A 27,464-nucleotide genomic window follows, 5' to 3' on the forward strand; every position below is an offset into this window, starting at 1 on the left:
GATCACTTCAGGGAGCCCTATCAACTCTGAGTGTCTACAGAAAGAGCCAATGAACGTTGGCGTGCGTGAATTGCGTCACGCATCCCACCCCGCAGCGCGGGTATAAACAGGAAGCAGGCGCACGCACATATTGTTTTTCGCTGAGGAGCCAAGATAGTGATGGCTGTACAGTGATGGTCAGCAACCGGGACAGAATTTTTAACTCCGCTGAGTGCAAAGGCTCAAAGGGTGGTCTCTAAGGTGCGAAAGGACCAGAGACAAAACCCAAGAGGGTATAGAGAGTGGGCGAGGCGGATTTAGTCTCCTCTCCCCCCTCAGGAACCTGACGATCAGGTCGTGCTTTCCCAAAGACTTACCTTCAACTGGATCGTGATGTGCAGCAATAGCGGCAACATACACTTTAAGGGTGGAGGGAGACAGCCTTCACACCAACCCTTCTTGCAGGAAGGAAAGCACAGCTCTGATCAAGCAAGATCGGGGGTTCTCCTCGTGAGAAGAACACCAGTCAACGAACAGGTTCCACTTCAACGCATAGAGGCGCCTCGTAGAGAACCTCTGCATCCCATCCAGGGACCAGACATGGAGTTTCCAGAGGTCTGGACGTGGGTGCCATAGGGTGCCCCGTCTCTGAGAGAGCAGGTCCTCTCTCAGAGGAATGGGCCAGGGAGGGGCTGTCGCGAGGAGTACTAGTTCCAGGAACCAGGTCCGGTTGGGCCAATACGGCACAACTAGCAAGACCTGCTCCTCCCTGACTTTGCACAAGGTCTGTGCAAGAAGGCTCACTGGGGGAAATGCATACTTGTGTTGGCCCCGGGGCCAGCTGTCTGCCAGAGCATCCATGCTGAGGGTTCCCTCGGTCAGGGAATAGAACAACTGGCAGTGAGACGTGTCCGGGGCGGCAAACAGATCTGCCTGAAAATCAGCTGGACCACTTGGGGATGGAGTCGCCATTCTCCCAGGTAGCACCTGCTGCTGTGAGAGCTCATCGGCTGCACGGTTGAGCAGGTCCGGAATGTAAACGGCACAAAGCGACCTCAGATGCTTCTGACTCCAGAGGAGGAGATTGCGGGCGAGTTGTGACATGCTGCGGGAACGTAGACCACCTTTGCGGTTGATATACGCAACGGTTGCAGTGCTGTCCATACGGACCAGTACATGCTTGCCTAGTAGCCACGTTTTGAAACGGCTCAGTGCAAGATGTACTGCTAACAACTCGAGGCAGTTGATGTGCCAATGCAGTTGAGGCCCCGTCCACAGACCTGAAGCTGCATGCCCATTGTATGTGGCCCCCCAGCCGGTGGCAGAGGCATCCGTGGAGACCACATAATGCCTGGACACTTGTTCCAGGGGAACACCTGCCTGCAGGAATGAAGGGTCCAACCACAAGCTGAGAGTTTGGCGATAGTGTGGGGTCACTGGGACCTGGCACGAGCCGCTCTACCACGCCCATCTCGGGACTCGATCATGGAGCCAGTGTTGGAGCGGCCTCATATAAAACAATCCGAGCGACGTTACAGCGGCTGCAGATGCCATATGCTCCAGGAGCCTCTGAAACAGTTACAGTGGTGCCGCTGTCCTGCATCTGAGCGAGCTCACGCAGTTCAACACTGACTGGACACAGCCCTCTGTGAGGCGCACTGTCATGTTGATCGAGTCCAACTCCATACCGAGAAAAGAGATCCTCTGCTGGGGTGAGTGCTGCTCTCTCGACTGGGCGAGGATAAGCCAGTCGTCATGGTAGTTGAGAATATGAACTCCACGCTCGCACATGGGAACCAAACCCCTTGGCTGCCACGGCGTCGAGGGTGGTGAAGAGGGAGGAGCCAACAGACTGTAGTCTGGCACTATACAGCGCTGACCACGACTTGGTGAGCTCCTTGTGCACTTCCAGGAAGAAAGGCGCTGCCCGCCTCGAGAAACGAATCATCCAACCGAGAAGGTTTGGGACGTGGTGGAGGGTTCCACTAAAGCTGGTGGAGGGTTCCACTAAAGCCCGACCTTCTCGGTGGCCCGGGAAAGCATAGCTGCCCACTCTGGATTGGACTCGGGCAACGCTACACTCCCCGAAGGGGGCAACGCAACAGAATCTTTGTCTCCAGAGCAAAGCTCCCCCTCCGATGCTGCGACAGACGATGCTGAAGTCAAACAGAAGCTCGGCTCCAAAGTGAAAGACAATGTGTGCGTGAGCCCGCTTCCTGTTTATACCCGAGCGGGGCGGGGCGCGTGATGTGATTCACGTACGCCAACGTTCATTGGCTCGTTCTGTAGACACTCAAAGATGATAGGGCTCCCTGAAGTTGTCCCACTCATTTAAACTGGACTATTGATCGATTGTATCACGTTTTTGATAGATAGATTCAGAAGATATTGTCTGAAACTAAAACTGAAAATTTCCCCAAATAACAAGCTCTCAATAACAAGGCCAGTCATTTGACCTCCACTTTGGCGTCTTTACTAGATCCACTCCAGTTCACATAGACAGATGATACTGTGCTGACCCTGCTTAATACAGTTAAACATCTTATGCATCCTAAAGGATATGCCAGGGTTTTATTCATAGATTTTAGCTCAGCTTTCAATTCAATGAAGACACACATTCTCCTGAAAATGCTGATTGATCTCAATATGAATACAGGGTTATTGGTCCACAACGCTGCGTTCTCTCCCCTGTTCTTTCTTCTCTTTTAACAAATGACTTTTTGATCAATGAGAAACCCTTTAGATTTTTAAATATGCTGATGACACGGCCTTAGAGAACACAAACCCCTCAGCTGATACTGCCTATCCGACTCACATTAAGGCCCTTGAAAAATGGCGTTGCTCTAGCCAGTTAGAAATTAATGTTGCCAAGACAAAGGAATTAATTATTTGCACAAAACAAGATATGATAATTGAGCCAGTTTCACTTAATGTGCCTTATATGTCACTAAAGTATGTCACATAATGCTTCTTTAAAGCTGCAGTCCATAACTTTTGGGGCTTTAGCGGTTAATAAACAGACCTGTATGCTCCTGCTCCAGCTCAGTGTTTCTCCTCTTCAGCTCAGTGTTTTCCTGCTCCAGCTCTTTAATGAGATCTTCAGCCTGTTTCTCTGCTGCTTTATGCTGTTCCTCCATCATCAGCAGCTCAGACTGACATCTCTAAAAGGAGCGGATCAGTTCAGTGAAGAGCTCAGTATAAACCAAGCTTGACACTGCTATTCTCTTGTCTTGTCATGGTGAGCATGTGATTCCCTTTCAGTCGGTCACCTCCGACGTCAAGGCCAATATACTTCAAGTGTAACTAAAACGAGCCAATGCACATCGCAGTGAGATAATTGCTATCAGCTGCGGTGCATCGCGGCACAAGCATATGCATCGCATTTTAATGCTTTCACTGAGGAGCCGAGCCAGTGAACTGAACCAGCGGGGCACAGCAGATGTGGCTACGGGACGTGACGCGAAGCGCAAGGTCCATTGCGGTATGATGTTTGTGCACAACTCAAACTCGTGACCACCCTCATGCAGTTCCTTCAGTGCCTTGGCCTGATGGACCTGCAACAACGCCATGGTGTGTATGGAAGAGGCGGCCTTGCTGGTTAAATCCAACGAGTGCTTACAGGCTTCCCTGCCAGGTGGAGTTAGGGCACAGTTGCATAGCAATGGCCCATTCCACAGGGAAAATCGACGTGTAACCCTTCAAGGGCACCATCAAGGGTGGTGAGGGGGGAGGAATTACAGTAAAAGTAATCGTCCAGCCTCAAGGGCTCGGAATATGGTGGTGGGTTCCACTTGAGCCCGACCCTCTCAGTGGCCCAGGATAGCATCATATCTGGATCTGACTCAGGCAATACTACGGTTCCCGAAATAAGCAACATAGCCGAATAGTCACCTCCAAAGAAGTCTGGCTCATCGTCCGATGCAGCGATCGACATCTGGTCATCGGGGGACGTCTGAGGAGGATTAGATTGAGGCAGAGACACAGGGACCCCACCTCTTTGGAGCTATTAGAGGCTCAACCGCAACTCCGCTATGGTCATCTTTCCGCAATGGGTGCATGACTCATCCACGAATGCTATTTGAGCGTGTTTGAAGCACTACATGACACAATGATCGTGACCATCCCTCGGCATCCCTCTAGCGAGATACCTATTCGTCGGTCACTAACCTTGACGTCGGGGGTGACCGACTGAAAGGGAACCACATGCTCACCATGACAAGACAAGAGAATAGCAGTGTCAAGCTTGGTTCATACTGGCCAAGTCCGCACAAACACGAAAGTTCCTGTGCAAAAAAATAATGCAATCACGGTGTGGGCGGGCGGTCGTGTGGTGTTGTGCATGGCATTGTTTGTAACTTTGTAACCTTTTTAATGAAAACAAAGATCCATGTTTAAGAAAATATTTAATAGATTGTTGTTTAATTTTTTTGTTTTATTCATATGTTCTCATATCCATATATTTTGTTCAAATGTCACAAGTACTAATCTCAAGGTTTACTGCTTTACACAATTCTTTTGTAGTGTGTTTTGTAGTATTCTTTTCGATAACGTTTGATTTCAGATACAACTACAAATGACTGTCCCCTCAAATAGGGCCCTTCTTAATAGTGTAGTAATCAAGTATCAAGTATGAATGCCTCGTCCGTGCAATGTAGGCTCGCGCTGCATAGCCAGGCGAAACTATAAACAAGACTTCAGAGTTCTCTCATCAAAACCACTAATAAACAGACCAAAGTGACAGAACATTGACACTGTTTTAATGTTAAATAACCAACAGTAATATCAAGTGATGTAAACCAATTATTATTATTAATTTTTATAGACTTTTTTATGTGATTTATATAATTCATTGACTTTGAGGAGACTAGAAGACTAGATTTTTTTCCGTTTTGCATTTTCAACATATTAGGTATATGAATACGACTGAATAGGTATTGCAAACAATAAAAAAAAAACATTCTTTTACTGATCTTTTTATCTTTTTGTTTTCCCCTAATTTAAATATTTTATTTATTTATTTTAACCTCCAACCGAACTGCTGAGACCATCACATTGTTCTAGAAGCAGCTGAAGACACACTTAACCGCAGGTACCAAACCACACACTCCTAAACCAATGCACTTACACACACTTTCGCACACTCACGGTGTATTGTTTGGGCAAGATGATCAATGTTGCTACCAACAGGACACCCAGACCAATAATCATCCATTTTGAAAAGTGGACGGTTGATGAGCGCATCAAGTACAAATGCCTCGTCAATTTGGGGAGAAGTGTGCGGAGCCAGCGGAGGCTCGCGCTGCAGAGCCAGGCCAAACTATAAACAAGGCTTCAGAGTCTCTCATCAAAACCACTAATAAACAGACCGAAGTGACAGAACACTGACACTGTTTTAATGTTAAATGACCAACGGTAATATCAAGTGATGTAAACCAATTTTTTTTTTTTTTTTTTTTTTTTGTGAAATTTTCAGTTACGTGTGATTTATGTAATTCATTGACTGTGAGGAGACTAGAGGACTAGATTTTTTCTGTTTTGAATTTTCAACAGATTAGGTATATGAATACGGCTGAATAGGTGCATATTTAAAAATATATACATATATTATTTGCAAACAGTAACAAAAAACGTTATTCTTTTACTGCTCTTTTTTATCTTTTTGTTTTCCCCTAATTTAAATATTTTATTTATTTATTTTAACCTCCAACCGAACTGCTGAGACCATCACATTGTTCAAGAAGCAGCTGAAGACACACTTAACCGCAAGTACCAAACCACACACTCCTAAACCAATGCACTTACACACACTCTCGCACACTCACGGTATATTGTTTAGGCAAGATGATCAATGTTGCTAACAACAGGACACCCAGACCAATAATCATCCAGTTGGAAATGTGGACGGTCTGAGACGAAGTAAGTAAGTAAGGAAACAATCATTGGAGGTGCGAGTCTGCAAAAAGAGGAAGATTCAGTTCAAGGAACACTTCTCGAAGAAAGATCGCAAAGCTTGTGATAAGTTGTGGCTCAAATTGCAAGCCAAATTATTCAAATAATTTTTTATACTCACTTTTCTCTGCTCTGAGCGCGTGATCTCTTGAATCTTCTTCATTCTGTCCTGGATCATCTACATACAGAGAAAAACAGACACATTTATTACTGAATTTAGCGTTCAATCTTCTGACAAAACAATTCTTATTTGAATAATAAATGTTAGACCCCATGAATTAAATGGCTTTTATACATATGGATTTTAGTCCATGTCTGTCAGCTTTGAAGGTAACTTATATTGCATTCTCAAAAATTGACAAAATTAACTTTTAGCTGGAATTTAGGATGCATTTCACAATGTGTTTAAAGTGTTTTGTCTGTATCTCTTTACCTTCTTCTCTCGACAGAAACAGTGTTGTGAGTCCTCGATAAACAGGATAAAAGTTTAGTTGGTTAGCACAGTCCACGTAGCTCCTGCTGACAGATGCCGAACTACACCATTCTATGGCCAAAAAGTATCATTCAGTAATTCACAAGTAGTCATGTATAGGCCTACTGGCAAAACATTTATTTCCATGCAACGTATAAACTGTATTATAGACGCTGTGCTCATGAACAAAGATGACAACAGGTAAGTTGTGTATTTCTAGGTGTTCTGCACATGTCAAGCAACTGCCATTGAGATAAAAAGAAATACAGATAGCTTTTTATCAGGTGTCATAGACTTTCTTATCTTTTGATACTGTAAGTAAATGAGACTGTAAGGAGTACAAAGTACAAGATTTTCCCTAGTTTTACTCTAAAGTTTAGGCTACATGAGTAGGTAAAAATTATTCAAACCTATACTTAAGTATAGAAACTGAGTATTATTCCGTCAGTTATTCCAGGCCTTAAACTGCACCACCACAGGCAGGGCAGCACCTCAGAAGGTCAACTCGTATCATTCTTTCTAGTTCTGGGTAATTTGTGTATTTTCATTTAAAGGAGAACTCCGGTCAATTTTAACATTGAGCTCATTTTTTTGTACATTTGGAGTGCTGTCAGTACAGAGAACAACGACAAAAATCGGTGTTGCCTACACCGTGTTATCCTCTTTTTAAAATTTGCACCCTGTTGACTTCAATGGGGCAAGTACTAAACCTGCTTTTAGCCTCTTAACATCCTTGATGTGTCATTACAAGTGCACAGCTAATGTGAGTGATTCCTTCAGAGTGAACACGAGTGAATCTGACTGCAGTAGATGTGAAAGATATGTATAAAAATGATGTTATTTCAGCCAGCGCACATACCTGTGTTTACATCCTGTTTTCGGTTGAAGTCCAAAGTAGTCGATTGTCGAGTTCACGCGCATAGGTTTATCATAGGATGTTAAGAGGCTAAAAGCAGGTTTAAATATTGCCCCATTGAAGTCAACAGGGTGCAAATTTTTGTTCTCTGTACTGACAGCACTCCAAATGTACAAAAAAATGAGCTCAATGTTAAAATTGACCGGAGTTCTCCTTTAAGAAATACCTTTGCTATTTCACAGAGAAATACATGAAATTGATTATAAGGAATTGTCACACAAACACCTATAGTGGGGACAAAATGCATCATTATAGTGACATATTCCAGCGCATTCATAAAATCTGTTATAGCAATGTAAATATGAACAGATGTTTATGTCAAAGTATTTGATTATCATCTCTCTCTGCATGCCTAAAAGAAACTAGTTATGTCTCTAATAGCCAGAGTGAAGAACAAGAACAACAGCATTTAAAGGTCCCGTTCTATGCCCCTTTTCACAAGATGTAAAATAAGTCTCTGATGTCCCCAGAGTGTGTATGTGAAGTTTGAGCTCAAAATACCCAACAGATCATTTTTTACAGCATGTTTAAATTGACATTTTTTGGGGCTCAGAAAAACGAGCCGTTTCAGTGTGTCCCCTTTAAATGCAAATGAGGTGCTGCTGGACGACACAGGGGGCGGAGCTTCATGAGCTCGTGCTCAGTCTGTCAGGAAAAATTCATCTCACGGAATGATGATAATATCAGAAACTCTCAGTAACGGCGTTCATTTCGAGTCGGACAATAATGCCTACAGAGTCAGAGTGCTGTATAGAGATGAAACAGGTATGGTTTAGTAGTTTAATTACGGTTATTATAACGTATTTGTCATCTGCTTGTAGGCTATGTATCCATTATTTATTAATAGCCTACAAGTCTGCTGTCTGAACGATGATCAAACATGTACTGATGAGTTTAATAAAGTTTATTGTACATCACAAAAAAGATGAAGCGTCAGTTTTACTTCAGAAAATCACCGTAAGAGCTGAGTAAACACAGTAGGCTAAGTTATAAGAAGTGCGCAAGTAGCCAGTAGAGTTGAGGGAGCATTCCTGTGGGCGGAGGTTAGTCAAGAAACGGTTCTGGTGATGTCACTAATGCAGGATGTAGAGGGGTGTAGTCCAATCGAGCCGTTTTTTTGTAGTCAACTTCTGTTAAATAAAATATCTAGCTTGGCATTGAACTTTGAGCTTTATTATTTTACAGATATTATTTATGCTCAAACAGCAACATTACACACTAACTAAAGTTTGAAACATGGAATCGCATGCAACGGGACCTTTAATACAATCAAGAAAGGATCTTTCTATATATGAAAGACAACACAGAAAAGTAATTATTTTACAGATAAATAATCCAATAAATAAAAAATCTTCTAAACATTATGCAATTCTCATTTTATGGAGTAGCCTAGTTTTCATTGGACTTTGTTCATTCTGTCTATCTATTCAAGTTCTTCCTGTTTCTGAAGTCTGACATGAAAATACACAAATCAAACGCACTTTTAATAGCATACTGCTTTTGATAATACTGCTTTCTGGTAAACTCTACTAAACTCTTACATTTCTGTCACTTACCTGTGAGTGAATATCAGATGTAAATCACTAGTTTCAGAGTGTTTGAATAAAAAGGTTGTTGTCTGAAGAAGCTTTCAGTTTACCTGTTATAGTTTCACCTTCACGAAAGTCTTTCACTCGCCTGCAGTGATGTCATGAAGCTCCGCCCATATTTCATGAATATTGAGCAGTGTGTAAATAGTAGGTGTGTTCGACATCGGCTGCGGCTGGATGCACCCGATCTGCGAGAGTAGCCGCGTGCAGGCGGGGAGGAGCTGCAAACGGAGACGTGAAGTCGGACACTTTCTGGTTCCCGTAGTGACCGCTCACGTGGTGTTTGCATACTTTACCACAGCTGCAGTGAAATAAATGCAATATTTGCCTAATAATGCACAGATGTTTCAGAGACATTTTCATTCAATACTTTATGTACTGCTTCATACAGCGTCTGTTTGAACAAGAATAAAGTTCAACATAAGCAACTATCAATGAAGTGGAGTCTACGTTTTTTAAGCAGTTTTAATTTGATAAACATGACACAATATAGCATGACAACGACATGAAAAGAGTGTTCACTGTTATAATAAACTGATTTGAGAGCTTTAGAGTAACTAAAGGTGTTCGAAATAAACACGAAACACACGTGATCGTTGTCATGCGGTGAATCCGGCCAATCGTGGAACAGCTGTGTCGTCATCAGCCCTCGTGCAGCCCAGTGCAGCCGCTCTTGAGAAGCTGCGCTGGCTGAGTTCTCCGGCTACTCTCGTATTGCTCTCGCGGTACTTTGATGGCATACGTCACAGTCACGTGGCGTCGGCGCTGTATCAAGTCGGACAAAATTTCTAACCGGCATGCACTGCTTCAAGTCAGCCGCCGATCGGTCTGCGCAGAGCTGCATGAAGTCGAACAAGCCTAGTGTCATTAATCTTCATTGATTTCCTGCATATTGTACAAGGGTAAATCAATGTGGCATTTAAAAGTAAAAAATAAACGATGAAAGCATACTAAAAAAAGTTTCTAAGATATAATAATAATAATAATAATAATAATAATAATAATAATCTGTTAGCTTTAATAAAACTATTATTTAATAAGACTGTCACTGTACGAGTGCACACGTCACTATCCTGAAGTGCGAATCTCTACTATTTAAAATTTACGGTCCGTCTGAGGAGAATTGAGCTAAAGGCCAAAATATTCTTCACTTTTATGCGGATGTGAGGATTTTGTAACCGCGTGTACTTTAAAAATTAAATGCAACCACCTTGTGTCAATCACGTTTACACACTGCCTCCGAAACATTCATCCATCATAAAAAATAAATCCGGATCAGGTTCAATTCTCTGCTTTTTGCATCTGTAGCAAGCATGTTGAGAGGTATTTTGACAATTCAGAGCCACCGTACAAACGAACGCCAAGATCCAGAACTGTCCAGGATCAATATGTTCACATAAATTGATGGTCTTCTTTTATATGCGGCTCCAGTATCGCTAGCAAAGCATCAAACTGAGCCACTGGCATCCTGAAGTAAACTGTGAATCACTCAGCATAATCCCGCAGCGAATTCGCCTTCCTCTCTACGCAATCTCAGGATTGGATGGACCCAAATTTCCTCTTTCTTTTTCTCTTTCTCTTTTTAAGAAGAGAGAGGACAACAAAATCATCCTCACTGCTTGGAGACTCAATTTTGTATTGTTTTGTGAATTTTTTCGCAACTGATGAATTAATACGCATCAGACTCAGTGTGCAAGGTTTCTGTTGTTGACAAATTTTAAGGATGACGAAAACGAAAAAAATGCATACAAAAATTTCGGACTCAGTGTGGACCTTAAGAAGCTAAAGTGATAACTTAGGTTCATTCATTAATCACTGTGGTAGTGAACTAAAACTACACATTTTTAGACCCTTGACTGTTCAACTCTAAACCTCTGAGTTAGTCACACTCTGCTTGGTGAGTCACACAGGCTCTGGATCATTATTTAGACAAACTGATGTTATCTGAGCGTTCAGTTCAAATCCTATGCTCTCCTATCAGAGATTTAGCGTCCAGCCTTACATACTCCAGTCTTCAGTGTCACAAGATCCTTCAGAACTCTTGCTAATATGCTGATTTAGTGCTCAAGAAACAAGAAACATCTCCTCGTGTCAGCGTGGGTTTCCTCTGGATGCTCCGGTTTCCCTCACACATTTCAAAGACTATAAGTGAGGAAGAGACTCAATTTATCTTAGATTTCTAATTTCATTCTCTATTTTGCACATTCAAACTTGCATGATACAGTCAGTTACTTCACGTGTGGGAATCCATTGTGTTTAGTGTTGATGCTCAACCTGGTGAAACATCTAAAGATGTCGTATCTGGATTCAGTTCATCACAAAAATAATCTCTCCATCTGTTGATTGTGTTTGTATGTTTCAGCCTCTAGAGGACGCTGTGGTGGGTAAAGAGTTGATGGTCAAGATCACGTTCCAGAACCCGCTGTCACAAGTGTTGAGGAACGTTTTGTTCCGTATAGAGGGATTGGGAATGCAGAGCGTCAGAAAGATCCCGTATGGGTAAGACTTTCCGTGTTTAACAGCAGTTTAATTTCAGCTGTGACGTGTTCATGCATTTAGATATGCTTCAAAACATAAATTGTACTGCATTAAATATGATATTTAAAGAGTAAAAAGCTGGATTTAAAACACTGTCATTGTGAAGCCTTCTAATGCTCTCGCTTCTCTTGAAGAATATGTACTAGATTAAAGGATCATCTGCATTGAATAATAATTCTGTATTTTCATTCACAGTTAATGTAATTCAGTGGTTCTCAATTCCAGTCCTCGTGACTCACTGCTCTGCACATTTTGTATGTCTCTCTTATCTGACACACTCAGTTCAGTTCATGGAGTCTCTCCTATGAGCTGATGATCTGGTTCAGGTGTGTTAAATAAGGGAGACATACAAAATGTGCAGAGCAGTGGGTCCCGAGGACTGGAGTTGAGAACCACTGATGTAATTCAACAAGATCCTCCATGTTTAAATTTTATCCTGTCTGTCTGTTGTAATGTTTATGTGAGCAGATATTCATTGTTCTCCAATGTGTATTTGCATAATAACTAGAAAGTTTTTTGGTTTACAAGACATATCAGTTATAGAATTGAACACTTTCAGATGATGCAGTAGTCATTAAAATATAAACCAAAGTTTGAGAGGAGAGAGAGAAAATGGCTTCAGGGATTTCCTTACAAAATAACATGGAGAAACACTCTGGAAATTTAGCATATTGTGTAGAAATTCAACATATATATTTAATCATATAAAATTGTTATAGTAGATAAAAAAGCAAAGTAATAATGACTGAGAAAAGCAAGGCAGTCATTGTCTTGACTAGAAATATAGACTCATAACAAATCGGCCATTCAAATGTGTATATAACTATAATATTTTATTATAGGTCTTGGTTTAGTTTGCTCTTGTACACATTTACATTTTCTTTATAATTGTAAGTAAAATATACTTTTATTTTTTAAACAGCACATCCATGGTTAATCTTTACAGATTTCAGGTTTTTTTTTTTTTTTTTTTTTTTTATCTGACTGGAGTGATGATCAGTGGGTTTGAGTTTTTACCTTCATCATTACGGCCTGGGCTGAAGAATGGATAGAGTTTGTCAGTGAAAGTCTGACCAGTGAAAGAGTAGATATGAGATCTGGACTCCACGTCATAAAAAGAGACCAGACCCTCCTCATAATCCACAAACACACCAACCTTCTCAGGTTTCACTCTCTGAGGGAACACAACCGGTGGATTATCACAAACTATATTTAGATCCTCGTCATTAATCTGCATCAGAATCCAGAATCCATTCTCAGGACTCAGGAAACTGTCAGTCTCCCCCATCCTCTTAATGGATTCTCTGATCACTCCTAAACTCCACTCAGTCTTTCCCTTCACCTGCACCTCATAGTAAAATCTCCCTGAACTGAATCCCTGCTTTGCCAGAACAAAACAATCCTCATCAAATATCTTTGGGTTTTCTGGGACGTCCTGCTCAGTGTCTCCATCACTGACTTGTTTTCCATCATCAGACAGGATGAGATATGGATTCGCTGTATCAGGATCCAGAGTCACATCCACTGAGAGAGATCAGACATTTCAGAAGATGTACAGTATATAATACTGATTAAAGTATTGTGAGTGTATTGAGGAAAATTGCATCAATCACACTGTACCTGCAAACTTCTGCACAAACTTCAACCCTGTGGACACAGATGACAATATAATGATTAATTATTTATAGCAATAGTTTCAGGTTAACAGTGAGTTTCTCTACTGGCAGCATCAGTGGCATGTAAATGTTGCTCGCCCCTTCGTTTGTAAAACTAAATGCAGAATGTGTTTACAGTAAATATACTTACAATAGAGGTCTATGGGAAAAACATAATGAGGATTTAAGTGAAGAAATTTGAAGCTTGTATTTTTTTATCAAAGCTCTACTATTAACAATTCAGTAATATGTGTCATTATAGTTTGTATACAGATAGTTACACATTCCGTATTTTTGAAACAGTGAGATCCTTTACAAACTGAGACTAAATATAGTTTCTGATGATCACCAGCATGACATAGATTTAACCCAGAATAATCCTTGAAAATAAAATTTTCTTAGTTACTGACAAAAAAAAAAAAAATCTATACACTGTTGTGGCGAAGTCTGGAGCGGGAGAGAGAGTCGGGAGAGTAGTGGCAACCTGGTCAATTGCAAAATGACGAACACCTGTGTCTTGTTGCCGTAATTGGTATGGAGAGACCGGATAAGAGCCACTGGGAAACGGGAAGTAAATGAGAGATACTGGACTGAGGAGGACCAGATGGTGGCGTGCCCCTGGGTTGGTGAATCCTCTCTCTCTCTCTCTCTCTCTCTCTCTCTCTCTCTCTCTCTCTCTCTCTCTCTCTCTCTCTCTCTCTCTCTCTCTCTCTCTCTCTCTCCCCCTTTCCCTAGGTCACGTTGGAATGTCCCTCCTCGAGCCCCATCCCAAAGGGTTGGGTGGTCAGACTCATGAACCTCCAGCTGGCCAGATTTTACCACCGAGGGGGGCGGGGGGGGGGGGGGGGGGTAGTGCTGGGAAAGCGTCAGCTTCCATTCCTCCACTCTCTCCACATCAATTTCTCCACTTTCTGCCACTACGGCGGCAGGGAGGTCTAGCCCGTCCTGTTGGTGTTAAGGGGACCCGGGATATTGTATTGACAGGTGTCCAGTAATGGAGGTGGGGATCCTGATTCGAGTCCTGGACACACCGCAGGCTGCCCCAGATCAAGCTGGGTTGTTACAAATACCCGTGAGTATTAAGAGGGGTACTAATCAATATATGGCAGAATCCGGATGTAACCTAACCTCGATCCATTAAAGCCTGATTCAATCTGAGGCATTGGATAAGAGCTGCATGGTTCAGGTGCGGTGTGTGCACAGGGATGTGGTGAAATATCCAATAATGTCTGCTGTTGTTCAATTTCAGGGACAAAAGAATACTGTAGAGGGCGCAGTTAACCCGCGCCTCAGACATTTGCTGATTTAGTCATTTATTGGGGTATTTAGTGTGCAGATGAGAACAGAGAGTGGGAAAGGAGGGCGGTCGCTCAGTTGGGAGAAGCTGCGGGACAGACGGGACCTGAGTCAGGGGAACAGAGCACTATTGAGAAGCTAATCCTCATAGAGTGCGATGATTTTCCCCTGGATCAGTCTCAGGATGAGACATTAAAAATGCATTTGAACAGGTCTGTTCTATCGATGGTCAGCTTCTCCAACCAGATCGGCCGCTCTCCTCCATATTTCGCTTTTTTAAAATATAGGTTGTATCGAGTGACCCAAGAGGCTCAGACAAAGCAAGACACAACCCAATTTTTAGTATCCGAATACCGTTGAGAAATGCTTTTCCAGGTGGCTTACTGTAATCCTATGGCAGGACATTTAGGGCAGTCAATGACACTAAATCATCTCACAACCCAATTTTTCACGAGAAAGTGTGCAAGTGGTGCCTCTCTATAAGCGCCTTTGTGCCCTCTTCCTCTATTGCAGGTCCCCTTCAAGAGAATTGGTATGGACAACACAATAACACGACACACAGAGACAGTTGCACTCCGCAGCCCACAAACAGACAGTCTGGAGGAACGATTTAACTGCACATTGAAAACCATGATTCAAAAGTTTGTTCATGAAGACGCCAAAAATTGGGACAAATGGCTGGAGCCCCTCTTGTTCACAGGCAAGGTCCTGTAAGCTTGCTGGACGTCCTGAGAGAAACTTGGAAGGACGGACCTTCCGCTAGCAGAAACGAAATTCAGTAAATGCTGGACCTGAGATTAAAACACCACACTTTGGGGCAGCTCTCTATGGAGAATTTGTTACAGACCCAGGACAAACAGTGTCGGCTGGGAACCAGACAGCATGAATTTTCACCGGGATATAAAGTACTTGTATTGCTCCCTACGTCTAGTTCGAAATTACTCGTCAAGTGTCAAGGACCCTTTGAGGTCACACGGTGAGGAACACCCTAACTCTAACCCCAGTCTCAATTATGAGGTAAGTTGAACAGACAGGAGCAGGGCACGTCAAATATATCACCTCAGCCTCCTTAAAAAATGGAGTGAGGCCGAGTCAGTGATGCCAGCGATGGCGGGGATGAAGATCTCAAGCCAGAAGTGATCACCAAAATCCAATCTCAGACCCGACTGGACCTGATTGTCACATATTCCACCTTAAACTGATATTACAAGTCAATAAACCCTTTGCGAAAAATACAACTTTTTGTCTTACCTATTTTAAGGAGCTGTGGTAGCGTAGTATAGTCTCCTCTCCCTTCCTTGTAACGTTAACGTTACCTGACTGGCTGTGATCATTCATTACAATCCTCCGACAAGAAAGTTATCCATGTTATTCCTCTTGTTATTTCAAGTCCAAGCTTAATCCACTCATTATTTCAGCTTCAAAAATCCACTTGATGTCACGGTGAGCACATGTAACTTACATTCTGACTCGGGTTAACTCGCATAATAACTTTGACTGTTTGCCCTTTTGAACAATAATAACGATTGCTCGTTCAGTGCCATGGCCGCTGACGTTATTTATTTGCTATCATCTCCGTGCTCTCTGCTCTGCATCGAGTCTGTATCTGACCACTAATACGTTAAGATTAAACAAGACGGTTAAATTATATTGTAAAATCTAAAGCGCGGTTTGGCGCTCCCTCAGTGAAGCTTTGGTAACTGGTTGCCATAGAAACATGACACGCGCTTGAGACTGCACGTGCGCACTAGCTGGATCTACCTAAAATATGCTTTTTAACGCAATTTATTTTGAGTTTCTTAATTTCACAAGTTGCAAGTTACAAAAAAAACACACAAAAAAAAAACACAAGCAGCGTCTAATCACGGTCTGGTTTTCTCCGAGTCTGATCTGATGACTCCGATCGCACGGGTATTACACACAATTTTAAACAGACCCGGGACAAGAAGTAATAAATTCGGACCCGACCCGGACCCGGCTGATCATTTAAAATATAGACCCGAACCCGTACGGGTCCCGGGTCGACGGGTCTCGGGTTCACTGTGAAGACCTCTACCTCTCGCCCTCGCAGCTCACTGATGTAGCCAGGTTGCAAGTAGAAATTGCAGTCGTGTTCTCGTCAAATGAACCTGATTCAGCACCATATTGAGATTGAGCCGGACGTGGTGGTACGCAGCCGGCCATATCGTCTACCTGAATACACAAAAAAAGGTCGTTCAGCCTGAATTAGAGGCGATTCTAGACATGGGAGTAATAGAAGAATCCTACAGTAATTAGTCATATGGAACATCTGCGTGCTGTCCTGAGAACGCTAAGGGTGGCCGGCCTGATGGTCCACCAGAAGAAGTGTGTGGTTAGCTGTGTGGAGGTCAGGTATCTGGGCTCCCACTTGGGTCATGGACAGGTGTGTCCCCAATTTAGTAAGACTGCAGCAGTTGCAACCTGCCCGAGACCCAAGACCAAACAGGAGGTAAGGCAGTTCCTGGGGCTGGTGGGTTATTACAGAAGGTTTGTGCCTAATTATTCAGACCTCACCAGCTGTTGACTGACTTGAATAAAAGGAAGCACCAGATCTGCTCCAGTGGACGGATCACTGTCAGCAGGCTTTCAACCAAGTAAAGGCTGCTCTGTGTGGCGGGCCGCTATTACATTCTCCTGATTTTTCTCTCCCTTTTTTGTTGCAGACTGACTCGTCGGACAGAGGGCTTAGAGCGGTCCTGTCGCAGAAGATAGAGGGAGAGGCCGGTGCTGTACATCAGTAACAAGCTCTCAAAGAGAGAGAGACGAAGTACAGCTTTAACAATTAGATGGCCCATAGATGGCCCTCCGCTATTATCTCCTGGGATGGAATTCTCCCTCTGTTTGGACCATGCACCCTTGCAGTGGCTCTACCGCATGAAGGATACCAACGCATGGATCACGCGTTGGTGTCTGGCATTACAGCCCTTTAAATTCAGGGTGGTCCACAGGCCGGGGGTACAGATTCCTATCCAGGAATGTGGGGCCTGAGTCGGGCAGTGGGGGTATGTGGCGAGGGGCGCGTGGTTCAGTGAGGTCTGCAGCGGGAGAGAGAGTCGGGAGATGAGCAGTGAGTAAGTAGTTCAAGTGCAAAATGAGTGCGGAGAGACTGGATAAGAGCCAAAGGGAAACGGGAAGTAATGAGAGAACCTGGACTGAGGACTAGTGCTGTTTGAACTTGTGATACTGCTTGAGAAACTGCTGTCTCTTTGTTCACAAGTTTGTTGAGAGCGCAGAGAGCACAAGTTTTGTTTTTGTTTCATTTGTGGAAATAATAAAAAGCACAAGCCTCAGTAAGCTGACCCAGCCTTCTTCCTTCCTCTGAACTTTATCTTGACTGTATTTAAAATTCACATACCAGTTTGATTGAGTTTTTCATTCAGTGTCTCTTGAGTTTTCTTCAGTTGAGTCAGGGCTCTATACAGAGAGTTCACATTCACATCAGAGTCAATCCTGATCTCAGTCCAGTTCTTGGTATGTGGACGACTGTCCAGGGATGAGCTCATCTACAGCAGGAGAGACAATTATTTTATTATTGTTATTTTTTCAAATTTGACATTATTACTGTTTCGTTCTGTTTAATTTCGAAAGACCGGTCCTGTAATATTGTACATAATGACAGATGTTGACAGACCTGTATGAGATCTAGATGATCGTCAGTGTGTGAGAGCTGCTCCAGCTCAGTGTTTCTCCTCTTCAGCTCAGTGATTTCCTGATGCAGCTCTTTAATGAGATCTTCAGCCTGTTTCTCTGCTGCTTTCTGCTGTTCCTCCATCATCTTCAGCTGATCAGACTGACATCTCTCAATGGAGCGGATCAGATCAGAGAAGAGCTCAACACTGGAGGATCTCTCTTTATCTGTTTTTCTCTATAAAATAAATAAGCAGATTAAATATAATATATAAATATATAATATAAATAAAATATTTTCAGGCACGAAAATATGTTCTCAGACAATCTGCTTTTATCATGATAAACAATTCTCTCTATAGTTAAAACATGTCACAGGAAAAGTGTTCAAAAGCATTGCACCCACTACAAATATTTATATTTATTGAATAGAAAAAATGTCGTAACTTCTCAGTAATGATTTCATGTAATTTAAGTGTTTCAATCTTTTATTTATTTAACTGTGTTATTGTGAACATGCACTGTATTAATGATTAGGACTCATAATGAAGGCTTACGGTTTTACTTCATCTGCCATTAGATAAATATGCTTCAGTTTCACTAAACGGCCCATCGCGCTGGTACGGACATTTAAGAATGGATGGATATTTGCTTCAAGTGACAGGCTTGGTGAGTGAAATTTTTATTTGTATTATATTTCTGTATATGTATAATTTTCTTTAGATTTTCTGTCTAAAAGTGACCAAAAAGACATTTATCTCCAGCTCACCATCGGTGTCGCCAAACTGCTCCATCTCCAAAATGTTCGTACGCATGGGTCAGAGTTTGCGGGCTGGTGCGCACATTTTCCCATTAAGTTTGTTTTTATAAATCACACATGCGTTGTAAGTGCTCTTCCAGGGGCCGGTTTCACAAAGCTATTTTAGATCGGTCTATAGTGTCAGACAAGTCTAAAATTTGCTCATAGACAGTCTAATGCAAGTTAGACTGTTTCACAAAAATAAAGACTGACTTAATTTAGACCAAAAAAATTACACACCTTACCCCCAGGCTAACTTAGGTCTAAGACTCTATAGCCGCTTTCCGACCGGAGGAACCTTTTCACAGTTCCTAGAACTATTGGCTATAGTACCCGGATGTCGGCGTGTTCGCACCGCAGGAACTAGGAACGATTTTAGTTCTAGGAACTCCATTTGGAGGAACTAATTTAGGTCCTACTTCAGAGTAGGGTCTAAACCAGCACTATAGGAACTATCCGTGACGTTAGTGTACGCTGATTGACCGAACGCACGCGGAACACCAGCACCACCATTTTAAAAACAGCTAGAATGTAAACACATTATAGCCTATATATTTACTCCATAAACTAACTATACAAACATGGAAAACAGTGATAGATGGGTCTCTAAACCTTAAATGCTGAAGAGAAAATCCAACGCAACTTTGAGGGGACCAAGCCAAACATGATTATGTAGGCTAATAACCTTTTTTCATATACTGTCTACTTTCTATAACAGTTCTATCTAATAAGATATTAAACAGTACTGTTAGACAGATCTATAACTAATAAACACAGAGATTGCGAGCATTGTTTGCTCTGGCGTTCTCAGCGTTGCCAAAATAAAGGTCTGTCGCGCCGTCAAAATAAAAGTCACCGTGCTTGCGTCACTCCCTTACCCCTCCTACCAGTTCCTATGGACACTTGGCCAGTGCGAACGCAAACAGCAAAACCGAGTTTGGGGGAGAGTAGTTCTTAGAACTGTTTAGAAGTGGACAGTTCCTAGAACTAAGTTCCTAGATCTACTTGGTCGGAAAGCGGCTTATGTTACCTTGGCAACCAGCAGTAACAATCAGTTACATTACAAACTGCCAAAAGAAAAGGGAAAATGGCTCATAATTTAAACATTTCTTGTTACTAACGTTACATTCCCAAGTAAAATGTCCTTGTAACTGTTAGGGCCGTTACATAGTCAACGCGAGCAACGATCGGCGCGCTCCCTTTCATACGCAAGCGTCACAGGCGATGCGTGAAATGCAATACACTGTGACTGTTCAACCGTCTATTTCGCTTCAAACGTTCGCTTTATACGCGCGTCCTATTCGCCTTGGACGCGCAAATGGATTCAAATGTTCAAGTGTCGAACTAGACGCGATAGACGCTCTATTCGCGTTTGGTGTGAACGCTGCATAATAACAAGCTGCGATGTCAAGATTGCAATGCTGGAATGTGTGTGTGTATGTCAGAGAGAGAGAGAGGCACGGGCGCGATCGAAACAGTGGAAACATAAAAACATACTCCGTCATTTATACTCCTCCAACAAACACATAAATGAGGCTCCAGATCTTCAAAATCCCCTTCTGCCATATCAACTTCCGGGATTTGGCTTTTGCTTTCTACAGTTGGCATTCATTATGTTTACATTATTACATTATTTGACACTGACACGTACGTGCCAGCTTTGCAGGTCATGCATTCTGTTTCACACGGATCCCGATCGAGACGAAAACACAGGAATTTTCTTAGCAATGCTAAAACGCACATCAACCGATCACTTGTTTAGCGTTCATGTAAACACTACATTCAGATTCACCAATCGGAATGAATTCAGTCCGATTGAAACAAAAGGTGTTCATGTAAACATAATGAATGGTGACTGTAAAAAGCAAAAGCCAAATCCCGGACATTTTGGGCAATCTCAAAATCACGGCCGGATATGTCCGGGAAGAGGTATGGACACCCTACTCAGCTTTCTCCACAGAGCAAGAGACTGTTAGCTTAGCTTAAAAAAAAAGATGGCTGACAATATTTGTACATTCTGTGAGTGAGATCCCTCTTTGGGTGGGTTGAAAACATGCGGAACGAGCTCCTCCTACTGGCTGTAGTCTCTCGCCTCTGGACAAAAAAAGCCTCAGATGATGCAAAATGATGATTTTAGTGTCATCTGAGGTTTTTTTTCCAGACACACAATACAGAAATCTCTGGTCTCAGGGGGACATGAGGGAGGGAAGCACGGTCACTCGAAAATACTACCGGGTGTCTACTGATACAAAGCTTAATGCTAATCAGTGAAGTATCCCTTTAAGGGTTATTATGTAATTTACATGTTTAAAGAAATAGTATAAAACATTTTTTTTTTGAAAATCTCTCCTCATCTACTGGTATCATGTCAATTTATTTAATTGAGCACCTTTATTAAGCAGATTGAAATGTTATAATGCAATATAAATTTAGCATTTTTACTTCCACTCACTTTTCTCAGCTCTATTGAGTTCTGGATCTCTTGAATCTTCTCCATTCTGTCCTGGATCATCTGATGAACGTCTATCAGTGTCTGATCCAGCTGATGAGACACACAGAGAAACACACAGGTATAGATTTCCATATTAATTTCATATTCATTCCATATTAGTCATTTGAATAATTATTTTTAAACCATTTAATGACTTCAAAAATGTAGTTTGGTGGCTTGTAGTTCATGTCTCTAAGCTGTGTCCTCTTGAAAGTTGACAAAATTAACTTTTGGCATATAAACAAATTTAAGATGTATAATCTTTTCTGCAAAACACAATTTCAAGACTCATCTTGCACCGCTTGTCCAATTAAACTGGCTGAAATAAAAGTTACGAGCCCTTCAGAATGACCTGCACCAACATCAACATAGGAAACCTGCATTTCAAACTGTGTTTAAGGAGTTTAGTTTGTGTCTCTTTACCTTCTTCTCTCGACTCTCCTCCTCTATAGGAACAGTGTTGTGAGTCCTGTGATCAGCGGAGGACGTCATGACTGACAAACAATGAAGAGAAGTAAGAGAGCAGTTTTGATAATACTAATACTCAAAGAATATTATGTATTTCTCCACTGACGGCCCTTCAAATGTAGCTGAGAAAATATTCCTTCTCCAAGTGACATAAATCACACATATCTCACTGTATCTGAGATCCACGGCTCATACAGCAATAGTAAAGGAAAAGTGTTTGGGACTGTGTGAACTCTCTTTCCAGTTCAGCTCCGGTTATGTGTGGCGTTGTATTATTTCAGCTCCAAACATAAAATGATCTTGTTTTGATGGCTTTATGGACGAGGATTTATTTGAATTTCAGGTTTTTGAAGGGGAAATGCACAAGTTAGACCAGTTTACAAGACTTCTCACTTTTAACTAACTATTAACTATGACTTTCGCCTCAACAAACTCCTAATTACTGCTTATTAATAGTTAGTAAGGTATTGGGTAGGATTATGGGATGTAGAATATGGTCTTCCATAATAAAGGCATTATTATGTACTTTATAAGTCCTAATAAAAAAACAATATCCTAGTAATATACATGCTAATGCATATTTAACAATGAGAATTGGACTAGTGTGTAACTAAAAGTGTTATCATCCATAAATATACATATAAATAAATGTTTCAGACTCTTTCACACAGCAGACTGATCTCAGGTAAGTTAAACGATACACTATCAGACTTCTCTATGACATAACTATACTAAAATGATTAATAAAATGAACATTCACTTAAAATGCAATAGTTAGACGTTAAAGCATTTGAGTAACAGTTTTTTCCTCTGAAATGTGATGATTTACTAACCTTTAGCTTTAAATGAGCGTGAGAGAAACGAGTGTTATTGAAGCGCTGCTCTGTGTTGTCTGAGGATGCAGTCGTCATGGTAACTCTCAAACTCTCAACTGCCAATCAGAATTTAGAAAATGCAGCTTAATTCCCTGCAATACACACTCATTAAAACACCTTAATGTAATAAAACACCTTATAAAATACAAGTAAATACTAGTTCACACATGCAAACATCAAATAATACCATATATACAAATAACACAACATTCTTGTGACACAAATTCAATGTGGGGGGTGACGTGTGTTTTATGTCATTTAAAAAATGTTGTTTCTTAGTTTTCGAACATCCAGTCTGACAAAAGTCTTTTATTCTTTAATATAGTCTCCTTCAGAGGAACAGTTGTTATATAAATTGACACCACTGAAGATGATGAAGATGAGGAGAGAAAACACAGCTGAGGAAGAACAGAGCAATAATGATGATGATGAAGATGATATTATTCCATCAGGTATGTTTCATCCTTTAATCTATTTAACTTTTTCATGACATTTGTCTGCTGTCAGAAACTGTTACAAGAGTTGCTTTTAAAGTCACTTTTCTACAGTTTTATTTCTCATCTGTGTAAAACTCTTGTAAACGCTGGCTTATTAACACTGATATATTAATGAAGGGCTGCTATTTTGATTATCTGACATTTATTTCTTGTTTTATTAAGAAAGAAACATATTAATCCTCATCCTGCCCATGTTCTCCTTCAATCAATGTACAAATTAAAGGCTATAAAACAAGTATAAATGTATGAATGTAGCCTATGCTATACATTATATACAAAAGCATGTTTTTCATTACTGTTATAAGTTGACAGAGTAGATTGACTCACAATATCATGCAGAATCTGCTATTGAACAGATTCAGTTCAGTAACTCTGAATTCAGTGAATCTGGATTAGCTCTTATGGGGGAAATGACACTAATAATGATGTTTCTTGGTCTTGACGAGCAGTTATACTGTAATATCTACTATATTTGATCATATAAACATGACAGAATTGACCTTGAACATGTAAAAACAAATAGGCTACTTCTGTTTCTTTCTTTCTAGTTCCCTTCCATTTCTTTTTGCTTTACATTTGCCAATAGAATAGATTTTAGACAATTTCTGACAATTTTTAGACTTGATGGATGTGAAAGATGAAAGTGACAAACTGAGATCATAGTTTTTTTTAATTAAGTGACAAACTGATGATATTGTGAAAAAAAAAAGAAAAAAAAAACACTGTCATTGTGAAGCCTTCTAATGCTCTCGCTTCTCTTGAAGAATATGTACTAGATTTAAGGATCATCTGCACTGAATAATAATTCATTATTTTCATTCACAATTATTGTAATTCAGCAATAAAGATCCTCCATGTTTAAATTATATTCTGTCTGTCTGTTGTAATGTTTATCATGAACTTAAATCATTCTCCAATGTGTATTTGCATAATAATTATCAAGCTGTTTAGATTGTACTCAATATCAGTTATAGAATTGAACACTTGTCTTTATTCAGATGATGCAGTTATTACAATATAAAACAAGAACATCAATATTTCACAAGTAATTCAATGTTTACAGCTGGAGAGGAGAGAGAGAAAATGGCTTCTGAGATTTCCTTACAAAATAACATGTTGAAACACCTTTACAGGAAGTGTAGCGTATTATGTAAAATTTAACCATATATAATGTTAAATCATATGTCAATTTCATAGTATATTTGAAAAGCAAAAGCAAAGTATAAATGAAAGAGAAAAGCAAACAAATCATTGTGTTTATTAGAAATATATAGATTCATAATAAATTGTCCATTCAAATCTAGCCGTGATGAAATATAATTTTTTAACCAAATCACACAAATATATATGTCTCACAAATATCTGATTATAGTTGATGTTTTGTCAATGATTGATTTTTAAAGGCCTGAATATACAGGGTTTTTGCACTTGTACACATTTTATCTATCACATATACATTTTTTTGTTATAAGTAAAATCGGTAACAATTTATAAGTATACAGTAATAAAGTATTTACAAATAATTTACAAACTATTAGTTTATAGTTAATTAACAGTTAATAAACTGTAGTTTAATACATTAATAGACTATATTCGAATAATGTAAACTTTGTAAACTCCCACTGCTGTGATTGGCTGTGAGACTTCAGTGTAAACGCCCACTGCTGTGATTGGCTAATGTAACTTCCCCGCCCCGAATGAGAGTAAACTGAACTCTCATCATTGCAACATGATTTCTGCTCTCTCACGAATGCTTTCAAAATAACAATGCAAACACAATGTAAGAGTTTGGTTGTGCAGTGTAACAGTGTCATTGATTACAGGGAGTTTTGGCAAGTGTCCAGATAAACACTGTTTGATTGACAGCTCCAGTGATTATAAAGGGAGTGTTCTTTGATCGCTTTCTGTATATGATTTAATCACTTTAAATAACATTGTTTTCATGCTACTAAGAGAAACAATGTAAAGTTGATAATTTATTATAATTATAATTTAGTCACTGGCTTGATTTACTGATGCATAAACAATATTGAATGATTTTGAGAGAACATCTGTTACAATTACACATCAGAAATCACTGATCAGAGATCAGGCATTAGAGTAAACATGGTTACTTACATGTTTGTGGCGTTGCAGTGTGTGTGTGTGTGTGTGTGTGTGTGTGTGTGTGTGTGTGTGTGTGTGTGTGTGTGTGTGTGTGTGTCTGTGTGTGAGTCAGTCTGTGAGAATGTGCTCGGCTGGCAAGCGATGCTGCTCACTATGCTAACATGAGAGATAAGGAAACACCTGAGATACGAGCGGATCGCCAGATGCATGACTGTCAACGGCACAACCTTCTGAGAGAGGAGGAGACCCCTCAGCAGCAAGAGGAACGACGAGCAAGGGATACCACGTGCCATCAGAAGATGCGTCTCGCCCGTCTGGAAAAGGCACGAAAAGACCATCGCAACCTTGCTCGGTGTGACGATACAGACTTCTTCCAAGAGGAACTTCATGGTGATTATAGGCACATGCTGAGCAAGACCTCACTGTTTGAATGTCCTACATGCTCACATTCTAGTGCCTATGTATGGAAAGAGGAGAGAAAAGGATTCTGCTGCAACTCCGGTAAGATTAACCTTACATATAACGCCACAAATCCCAAGCCTGGCTCAATCCCACCACAGCCTCCAGATGCTATTAAGGACCTTTTCCTTGATCAAAGTTTTGTGAAGCAAGCAAAACAATACAACAATGTGCTGGCAATGGCAAGTATTGGTATTAAAGAGGTAGCTATGCCTGGCTTCAACCCAGGTGTGTGTATACAAGGCAAAGTTTATCATTACATTGACGGCCCCCTTCCTGAACAAGGTCGCACACCACTCTTTGCTCAGATCTATTTCCACGATCCTGCTCATGAGCTGGAAAACCGTCGAGCCCATGCCTCAAACAGTGATCTGAATGAAGAATTTTTACTGAGGACGCAAGAGGCCATTCACATGTGCAATCCATACGTGCAACAGTTTAAGTCAGCCATTGAGTATGTGACCCAAAATGACAATGCCAATGAACTGAAAATTGTCCTAACAGCTCGCACACAACGTCATGACCTTCATCATGGTACTGTGAATCTTCCATCACTGAATAGTGTCGTGGCTGTCATTGCTCCAGGAGTAACAACTACACAGCAGTTTGGGAAACTGGCTGTCACTCTTCACCTCAGAGGAGGAAGGCTTCAGACAATTGACGCCATGCATCCAGCATATGACCCATTGTCATATGTGCTTCTTCTGCCTCAGGGTTCCCAAGGATACCACACTGGGCTGGCAGGCATCACACCAACATCCTTCTACCGTTACCATCTTCAAGTGCGTGACATTGCTCAACACTTCAATTTACTGCTTCGTGGTGGGAGACTGACACAGCAATACGTATGTGATATGATGGCAAAAATTGAGTCACACCGCCCTAACTGGATCCACCACAACCAGAAGTCTATCAAGGCTGAAAAATATAAAATCATTGTTGATGCCCTGAATAGTCACACTGAGATCATTCCTGGACACCTAACCATCCTGCCACCCACATCACCCAGATGGTACGCCAAGGAGTTCCAAGATGCCATGGCCTTGGTACGAATCAATGAAAAACCTGACTTCTTCCTCACCTTCACTTGCAACCCGAACTGGCCTGAAATCACAGGATCACTTTTTGAGGGTCAACAGACCAATCAGAGACCAGACATCATTGCTCAAGTATTTCATATTAAGGTGGAAGCACTCCACACAGACCTCCTCAAGCGTGACATCTTGGGACACATTGATGCATATGTGATGGTGAAGGAAACACAAAAGAGGCATCTTCCACATATACACATGCTCATGACCATGGTAGCCTGCGACAAACCCAGGACTGCCAGCGATATTGACCGTGTGGTGTCTGCAGAGATTCCTGACAAAAACACAAATATGGAACTACATCGCATTGTAACATCACACATGATTCACGGTCCATGTGGACAATGGAACAGTGCCAGCCCCTGCATGGTAGACAAAAAGTGCACCAAAGACTATCCCAAACAATTGAGACAACTCCTACCCACTGTACCGAAGACGAACAGAAGGAGCACCTGGTTCTCCCATCATTAAGACCATCAGAGGTGGCGTCAATGTACCTGTCAATAATACATGGGTTGTGCCATACAATCCGTACATCCTGCTCAGATACAATGCGCATATTAACGTTGAAATTGTGTGTGCTGTCTCCAGTGTCAAATATCTGTATAAATATTTGGAGAAGGGACCTGATCAGTG

At 41.3% G+C, this 27,464-nt stretch overlaps 1 protein-coding gene across 1 annotated transcript in view; it reads right to left on the reverse strand.

Moving 5' to 3' along the window:
- Positions 1-1,462: 1,462 nt before the first annotated feature.
- The window catches only part of LOC308703251 (E3 ubiquitin-protein ligase TRIM39-like), a gene marked incomplete at both ends in the record, with an annotated part of 46,439 nt that continues 20,437 nt past the window's right edge, over positions 1,463-27,464 (reverse strand). Inside the window, 10 exons of the mRNA XM_081386571.1 lie at positions 1,463-1,710; positions 3,002-3,140; positions 3,414-3,606; positions 3,675-3,931; positions 4,147-4,167; positions 6,050-6,106; positions 12,429-12,967; positions 13,064-13,090; positions 17,771-17,918; positions 18,047-18,280. Of these exons, the coding sequence (XP_081242697.1) occupies positions 1,463-1,710; positions 3,002-3,140; positions 3,414-3,606; positions 3,675-3,931; positions 4,147-4,167; positions 6,050-6,106; positions 12,429-12,967; positions 13,064-13,090; positions 17,771-17,918; positions 18,047-18,280 (1,863 nt within the window). The remainder of the gene's footprint in view (positions 1,711-3,001; positions 3,141-3,413; positions 3,607-3,674; positions 3,932-4,146; positions 4,168-6,049; positions 6,107-12,428; positions 12,968-13,063; positions 13,091-17,770; positions 17,919-18,046; positions 18,281-27,464) is intronic.

The sequence above is a fragment of the Scardinius erythrophthalmus genome, assembly GCF_964197995.2.
Source record: "Scardinius erythrophthalmus genome assembly, chromosome: 15".
Lineage (NCBI taxonomy): Eukaryota > Metazoa > Chordata > Actinopteri > Cypriniformes > Leuciscidae > Scardinius > Scardinius erythrophthalmus.